The sequence below is a fragment of the Amblyraja radiata genome, chromosome 5 (assembly GCF_010909765.2).
Source record: "Amblyraja radiata isolate CabotCenter1 chromosome 5, sAmbRad1.1.pri, whole genome shotgun sequence".
NCBI classification, from domain to species: Eukaryota; Metazoa; Chordata; class Chondrichthyes; order Rajiformes; family Rajidae; genus Amblyraja; species Amblyraja radiata.
Genome location: NC_045960.1, coordinates 92406067 through 92415260, shown reverse-complemented (window position 1 = coordinate 92415260; position 9194 = coordinate 92406067). Strand labels below are relative to the sequence as shown.

Sequence of the window (9194 nt, the reverse complement as noted above, 5' to 3'; positions counted from 1 at the left end):
TACCTGCCTCAACTACCTCCTCTGGCAGCTCATTCGATATATCCACTGCCATAGTCAGGATTTTTGTTCCCCATTTTAAATTCTTCCCTTTTGGACATAGAAGAACCTGCATTTGTCTTCTCTAATCTCTGTGTTTTATAAACTTGAAACTTTTATAGTCCACCTTTATGCTCCTTATAAGTTTGTACTCAAGTCTATTTTTCCCCTCAATCAAATTAAACTGTTGGACCTATTTGACAACTTCTACACAATTCCTAATCTCCAGACATGATAACCTTACATGTATGACAATAGACAATAGGTGCAGGAGTAGGCCATTCGGCCCTTTGAGCCAGCACCAACATTTACTGTGATCATGGCTGATAATCCACATTCAGTACCCCGTTCCTGCCTTCTCACCATATCCCCTGACTCCGCTATCTTTAAGCTCTATCCAACTCTCTCTTGATAGCATCCAGAGAATTGGCCTCCGCTGCCTTCTGAGGCAGAGAATTCCACAGATTCACAACTCTCTGGGTGAAAACATTTTTCCTCATCTCCGTTCTAAATGGCCTACCCCTTATTCTTAAACTGTGGCCCCTGGTTCTGAACTCCCCCAACATCGGGAACATGTTTCCTGCCTCTAACGTATCCAATCCCTTAATAATCTTATATGTTTCAATAAGATTCCCTCTCATCCTTCTAAATTCCAGAGTATACAAGCCCCGCCGCTCCATTCTATCATCATATGACAGTCCCGCCATCCCGGGAATTAACCTCATGAACCTACGCTGCACTCCCTCAATAGCAAGAATGTCCTTCCTCAATTTTGGAGACCAAAACTGCACACAATACTTCCGGTGTGGTCTCACTAGGGCCCTGTACAACTGCAGAAGAACCTCTTTGCTCCTATACTCAACTCCTCTTGTTATGAAGGCCAACATGCCATTAGCTTTCTTCACTGCCTGCCACACCTGCATGCTTACTTTCAGTGACTGATGAACAAGGACCCAGGTCTTTTTGTACTTTTCCCAACTTGACACCATTCAGATAATAAACTGCCTTCCTGTTTTTGCCACCAAAGTGGATAACCTCACATTTATCCACATTAAACTGCATCTGCCCACTCACCCAACCTGTCCAAGTCACCCTGCATCCTCATAGCATCCTCCTCACAGTTCACACTACCACACAGCTTTGTGTCATCTGCAAATTTGCTAATGTTGCTTTGAATCCCATCATCCAAATCATTGATGTATATTGTAAATAGCTGCAATCCCAGCACCGAGCCTTGCAGTACCCCACTTGTCACTGCCTTCTATTCTGAAAGGGACCCGTTAATCCCTACATTGTTTCCTGTCTGCCAACCAATTTTCTATCCATGTCAGTACCATGTGCTCTAATTTTGCCCACTAATCTCCTATGTGGGACCTTATCAGATGCTTTCTGAAAGTTCAGGTACACTACATCCACTGACTCTCCCTTGTCCATTTTCCTAGTTACATCCTCAAAAAATTCCAGAAGATTAGTCAAGCATGATTTCCCCTTCGTAAATCCATGCTGACTCGGACCGATCCTGTTACCGCTATCCAAATGTGCTGCTATTTCATCTTTTATAATTGACTCCAGCATCTTCCCCACCACTGATGTCAGGCTAACTGGTCTATAATTCCCACTTTTCTTAAAAAGTGGGATAACATTAGGTACCCTACAATCCACAGGAACTGATCCTGAATCTATAGAACATTGGAAAATTATCACCATTGTGTTCACTATTTCTAAAGTCACTTCCTTAAGTACCCTGGGATGCTGACCATCAGGCCCTGGGGATTTATCAGCCTTCAGTTCCAACACCATTTCCTGCCTAATGTGAATTTCCTACAGTTCCTCTGTCACCATAGATCAAGGGTGGGGAACCTTTTCGTGAACGGGTCCTTTTCAGAATGGCAGGCAGTGGCGAGTGGAGTGCCGCAAGGCTCAGTGTTGGGGCAACAACTGTTTACCATATATATTAATGATTTGGAAGCAGGAATCAGGAGCAACACTAGCAAGTTTGCGGATGACACAAAGCTGTGTGGCAGTGTGAACTGTGAATAGGATGTTAGGAGGTTGCAGGGTGACCTGGACACATTGAGTGAGTGGGCAGATGCGTGGCAGATGCAGTATAATATAGATAAATGTGAGGTTATCCACTTTGGTGGCAAAAACAAGGGGGCAGATTATTATCTCATTGGGGTTAGGTTAGGTAAGGGGGAGGTACAGCGAGACCTGGGTGTTCTTGTACACCGGTCACTGAAAGTTGGCATGCAGGTACAGCAGGCAGTGAAGAAAGCTAATGGAATGTTGGCCTTCATAACAAGAGGATTTCAGTAGAGGAGTAGAGAGGTTCTTCTGCAGTTGTATAGGGCTCTGGAAAACCACATCTGGAGTATTGTGTGCAGTTTTTGTCTCATAATTTGAGGAAGGACATCCTTGTGATTGAGGCAGTGCAGCGTAGGTTCACGAGATTGATCCCTGGGATGGCGGGAATGTCATATGAGGAAAGATTGAAAAGACTAGGCTTGTATTCACTGGAGTTTAGAAGGATGAGGGGAAGATCTTATAGAAACATATAAAATTATAAAAGGACTGGAAAAGATAGATACAGGAAAAATGTTCCCAATGTTGGGCAAGTCCAGAACCAGGGGCCACAGTCTTAGAATAAAGGGGAGGCCATTTAAGACTGAGGTGAGAAAAAACGTTTTCACCCAGAGAGTTGTGAACTTGTGGAATTCCCAGCCACAGAGGGCAGTGGAAGCCAAATCACTGGATGGATTTAAGAGAGAGTTAGATAGAGCTCTAGGGGCTAGTGGAATCAAGGGATATGGGGAGAAGGCAGGCACGAGTTATTGATTGCAGACGATCAGCCATGATCACAATGAATGGCGGTGCTGGCTCAAAGGGCCGAATGGCCTCCTCCTTCACCTATTTTCTTTCTAAGATATACTTCAAAATGTACATTATTTTGTAAAAATCTAACTATTATGTCCTAACTTCAAGAAAATGAAAAAAAATTGTTAATTCTAAAATTAATTAACCTTTTAACCTTTTAATGACTTTGTTGTGACTGCTTTTTGTGGGAAAGCATTTGAATATTTGGTTGCAACATGGAGGTACGCAGTTTCAGCTGATCTTCTAGATGGGTATCCGTCATTTGTGACCTTAAGGGAGTCTTGATTTGGGTTAGGTAGGAGAATGTAGATTCGCAGCAATGTGATTGAAAAGCAAGAAAGCATTTTTCGTGCATGTCAAAGTAAACGTACATTCTAGAGTCGCATTAGAAGTAAATCATGAGCATAACAGCCCTCATGACTTACTAATGTTTTAATTGTGGCCATCAGTCGGGGAGGATTATTTTGTTGAATCTTCTTTTACTCTTTGGTATTTTAAATACGTTCATTTTAAGATTAAACAAAAACATATTAATAAAATAAAAGGATTTGTTCTACAAAATTTGGATTAATTCAAAAGGCCGCACTTAATGGCCTAAAAGGCCGCAGGATCCCCACCCCTGCCCTAGATCCTCTGGCCACTAGTACATCAGGGAGATTGTTTGTGTCTTCCTTAGTGAAGACGGATCCAAAGTACCTGTTCAACTCGTCTGCCATTTCCTTGTTCCCCATAATAAATTCACCTGTTTCAGTCTTCAAGGGTCCAACTTTGGTCTTAACAATTCTTTTCCTCTTCACATTCGTAAAGAAGCTTTCACTATCCTCCTTTATATTCTTGGCTAGCTTACCTTCGTACCTCATCTTTTCTCCCCGTATCGCCTTTTTAGTTATCTTCTGTTGCTCTTTAAAAGTTGTAATACCTTTAAATTAAGTACTAATGCTAATTTCTTCTGTAAGCCATTGTCAGGTTTCATCTACTCCATCTATTTCATCTACTCCATTTGAATGGTATAAATGTGGAATTTTCCAATTTCAGGTAACTCTCACCTCCAGTGTTCTCTTCCCATAAATACTTACCTATCTACCTTGTTTTGTTCTCCCATTTTTCCCCTTCCCACATCTGGTTCCATCTACCCACCAGCGCCTCCTCACCTGGCTCACCTCAGCTTTGAACCAAAGATAGACACAAAAAGCTAGAGTAATTCAGCAGGACAGGCAGCACCTCTGGAGAGAATGAATGGGTGACTTCTGAAGATGGGTCTCGGCCCAAAATGTCACCCAATCCTTCTCTCCAGAGATGCTGCCAGTCCCGATGAGTTATTCCAGCTTTTTGGGTCTATCCACCAAACACTGTCTTCACCTCTCCCCTTTTATCACCTAGTTTAATCTACCAATCATCCCCCTTCTACTTCTTCTTGCGTATGGCATGCACAGCCTAAAGTTGTAGGACAACTTATTTGATTGTGCATTCGTCGAGCGGACCACGTGAAGGTTGCTATCTTCCACCCCATCCCTCCTCATATAGTTCCACCTATCAGCTTCTGCCTGACACCCTCTCTCCCCACTATCTGTCTCCTTGTTACCTACTAGCCTCTCTCCCACCCCTCTACAAACTGCACCTTCCCAGTCCTGGTACACAGCCTAGACACCTATTGTGTCCACAGATGCTGCTTAACCCACCGAGTTCTTCCAGCATTCTGTTTTGTGATGTTGGTAAACTGATGAGTTATTATGCTTACAATTATTGAGAATATTTATTTATTTATTTTTAAGTGAATTCGTAGTTTTCATTGGATTTGGCCCAATTTTTTGGATGTAGCTCCAGACTCTGGAATATTCACAATGTTCTTTAATGACTACACCATTATTGTTTTGGATCAGGACCAAAAATGGAAAGGAAATTTTGGCCCTCTAAGACGAGGTAATTCTGACCAGGAATTCGATAAATTCTTGCCTGTTATGACAGTCTTTGCACCTGCCAAGATTTATCCAGTTTAGTTTTGTAGATACATTAGGTAACTCACCCAAAGATCAATTGGGTTGTGCAAATCCCTTTTCTAAGCAGCCATTCAATCTTCATTGCATAAAAGATTGCAACTGTTCAAAAGCTTAGCGAGGGAGCATGGTATTTAATGAAAATACAGACGAGAACACTGACGTTATAAAATTACAGTATTCTTCTTCTTTTGTGCACATGGAAATGATACAAAAAGACCTTTAACAACTCAATAATTTTTAACTTGCACCTTAAGAATCATAAGGAAATCTGGTTCAGCCCTCCTTTAAACAAACAAATAGTTCTTTACATAAAATGACAGCTTTTGAAAGTGGATCACCAAGAAAATTTATTTATCTTTCAATAAATATGTCAAGTGTGGTAAACAGTGGTTGCATTTCAAAACATTTTGTTCCAAACTGAACAGCTGTTTGGTACATGTAGATTGAGACAAACTTAACTAGGAATGATCTAGAACATAGGCGAGTAGTAATCAAATAACAAAAAAAATACAATCAATTTTGTCACATTAACTGAGCACTTGTTTTACTTAAGGCAGGGCAGAGTTGCACTGAAATATTAGTGCTGATCATGCAAATGCAAATCAGGGAAGCATTAAAGCAACGAGGTGCAGAAGCTATTACTAAAGATGTACTTGTTTTGTTTTTTTAAATGAGCTTAAAGCAATAGTTGGACTTTTGCTTGTTCACACAGGTCTAGTTATTCCAGTCATTTTGCAAATGTGTTCAAAATACTAATTTAAAAACATCTACAGTAATTTAGAAACAAGTATTGCAATTTGCAATCACTTTTATTAGTTGCTTGCCTATCTTGATCTTGACCACAAGACCTTGATGGACAACTATAACGGAGCTTTATATTGCAAGTTTTAACTGAATCTGAGTGATGCAACATTTGAGGAAAAGAATGATGGTTCAGCATTTGTACTTCACTCTGAAAGTACCCTGTAGATCAAAACAGCAGCTTATTTAATTTGCCAGAATGAAATTATTGTTGCATTTAGTTAGACTATTAATTTATTAGTTAGACACAAGCGACAGCAGATGCTGGAATCCTGAGCACAAAACATACAGCTGGAGGAACTCAGTCAGGCATCAAATGAGGGAAATGGACAGTCATCTGTTAATTTCCTTCCACTAATGTTGCCTGACCCACTGAGTTTCACCGGCAGTTTCTTTTCACTCAATGTACTGTTAGCACTAGAAACTCATGCTTTTAGCAACTTGTTTTTCTATACATGAGAGATTTTCCATTCAAAACAAAGGAATCATTATTCATGGGCTTCCTAATCTTAAGAGTCCATAGCAACTAAAACGTAAAGGATCAGACATAAAAACACAATGCTGTAAATACAGATCAAAGGGTGACTATTTTGTGGCATGTGACATCTCAAATTTTCATCACCATCTACAAAGACATGTATTCTCTTGCCAAGATGAGGACAGTTCAAAACACTTCTCAGGAAAAAGTGGCCCTTTTTATTGGCAAGCCACCACCACCTTAACCACTCCTTCCCATCAGCAACAGATTATACCAGTACCAACTCGGGTTATACCAGTAACTAGACTGCAGAATTTAACTAGGCTTTTTTGACAGCTAGCAAACTTTACCATAGAGGGACAAAAGTAGTATATGTATAGGAACAAGAAAGCATTATATATATAGCCAGTTCAACACAGCCTTCGTATATGCATTTAGTGATAGCATTAAATGCTGGTCTTGCCAACATCGCTCACGTCATGCATGCCTTTTTAAAAAGGCTGCAGGTGGAGAAAACGTGACTACCAATTATAGATAAAATTAATTTGACTTCTCCAAATAGAGGCCACTAATACATGCCAAATTGCCAATTTAAAACAACTAAAATAAATATATTACAAATATGGAATCCTCTAAAATAACAGTTAATTGTAGGAATTTGACAAAATTAACGCTGTCCTGTGTGTCACATTTTTATTATAGCAGCCTCTCCCTTTCCCCCCTATTCCTATCCATGTGAATGCACCTGGCAAACATCAGAAACCCAAGACCTCAAATAAAAGATAATCACTGACAATGCAACAGGGATTATTGAATTCCTTATTGCTTTTTGATTTGTATTTTAGGGTACCATCACCAAGGTTTGAAGGAGAAATAGTTACATTTAATACAATAAAGAGTTCTATAGATCCTTGTAACAGTCACCAAATGCTTTTCTGAAGTAGTCTTAAAATCCATTATATGAATTGATTACCAACATTTAAAAACCTTCCCCTTCTCCACAGGATTTAACTGTTAAATGTTGCATCAAAGTCCATATATTTCATTGCACAGCAGTCAAATTACAACCCAGCCTAACAGTTACTTTTTTTTTTTTTAAATTACAAAAGTCACATTTTATCACAATATACAAATGACACCATGACAGTTATGCACCCCAAAGTAACAGAATATTCTCTTTTGAAAAAGTTTTCAGATTCAGAAATTGCATCTTATATATATTAGAGATGCATATTGCATCTCTGATAATTTTAAGGGTCAATTATAATTTTAGTAAGCCAATGATCGAAGATACTGTGGTACTTAAGAAGACACTGCACTGCCAACACTGTTGGGGTTCAACAAAGTTTTCTCAAACCACAGGGATCAAAAACAAAATTATACTCCATTAATAATAGACAAATCTACCACTGCAGGGATTTCAAATTTCCTTAATGGGTAAGGTTTGGTGGTATTTTTAAACAGATTCTTGTTTATTTTGCAAGTAAATCAGAAAAAAGCTTGCGCATGGTGAATGCCGAAGGTTTGGAAATACTCAAATACCTTAAGAGCACTTCATTAGATTAGGTTAAGAAGGAAATGTTATTGATTGAAATACAGATAGTTGTTCTCTATTACCAAACCCAATTCATCTCTGCTTTTAACTGGACGTAGTTCATACCAACGCAATACTGTGAAGTCTGCAATGGCTACTGGATCCCTGAATTTCTGACAAACATCAGACTAGGCAACTTCAGTCTCTGCTCTGTATCCATAGTTGTCATTTCCAAAGCATGTTACCTTTTAGCCTTAAGCAGCATTTTGAAAATCTGCAACTCGTGTATGCTTGTTGAAAGTCTGAAATAAAAGTTGACCAATGCAGAGTTACAGTCCAGCCTCAAAACCATATGAAGTAACGCATTTATATGTATTCAGTATATATAAACTCTAAAAGGTTGCATTTGGGAATGAGGAATTTTAGAAAATAGCAGGAGTAAGCCATTTGAATCATTTAGCCTGCTACATAGAAACATAGAAATTAGGTGCAGGAGTAGGCCATTCGGCCCTTCGAGCCTGCACCGCCATTCAATATGATCATGGCTGATCATCCAACTCAGTATCCCGTACCTGCCTTCTCTCCATACCCTCTGATCCCCTTAGCCACAAGGGCCACATCTAACTCCCTCTTAAATATAGCCAATGAACTGGCCTCGACTACCGTCTGTGGCAGGGAGTTCCAGAGATTCACCACTCTCTGTGTGAAAAAAGTTCTTCTCATCTCGGTTTTAAAGGATTTCCCCCTTATCCTTAAGCTGTGACCCCTTGTCCTGGACTTCCCCAACATCGGGAGCAATCATCCTGCATCTAGCCTGTCCAACCCCTTAAGAATTTTGTAAGTTTCTATAAGATCCCCTCTCAATCTCCTAAATTCTAGAGAGTATAAACCAAGTCTATCCAGTCTTTCTTCATAAGACAGTCCTGACATCCCAGGAATCAGTCTGGTGAACCTTCTCTGCACTCCCTCTATGGCAATAATGTCCTTCCTCAGATTTGGAGACCAAAACTGTACGCAATACTCCAGGTGTGGTCTCACCAAGACCCTGTACAACTGCAGTAGAACCTCCCTGCTCCTATACTCAAATCCTTTTGCTATGAAAGCTAACATACCATTCGCTTTCTTCACTGCCTGCTGCACCTGCATGCCCACTTTCAATGACTGGTGTACCATGACACCCAGGTCTCGCTGCATCTCCCCTTTTCCTAGTCGGCCACCATTTAGATAATAGTCTGTACATCATTCAATACCTTCATGGCTGCTACTCTCTTTCAACACTATACTCTCACTCTCCCCCCATACTTCAGAATAGCCGCAGAATAAAAGGGCGTAGCTTTAAAAAGATGAGAAAGAATTATTTTAGTCAGAGGGTGGCAAATCTGTGGAATTTATTACCACAGATGTCTGTGGAAGCCAGGTCATTGGGTATTTTAAGGCGGAAATTGACAGATTTGTGATTAGTAAGGGTACTTGG

General features: G+C 40.1%; 1 protein-coding gene across 3 annotated transcripts in view; it reads right to left on the bottom strand.

The window, feature by feature from the left end:
* Positions 1-5228: 5228 nt before the first annotated feature.
* Positions 5229-9194, bottom strand: part of ero1b (endoplasmic reticulum oxidoreductase 1 beta) — a 56705-nt gene continuing 52739 nt past the window's right edge. For all 3 annotated transcript variants that reach the window (XM_033021753.1, XM_033021754.1, XM_033021755.1), the window contains one exon: positions 5229-8022. In XM_033021753.1, the coding sequence (XP_032877644.1) occupies positions 7962-8022 (61 nt within the window). In that variant the 3' untranslated portion in view covers positions 5229-7961. The remainder of the gene's footprint in view (positions 8023-9194) is intronic.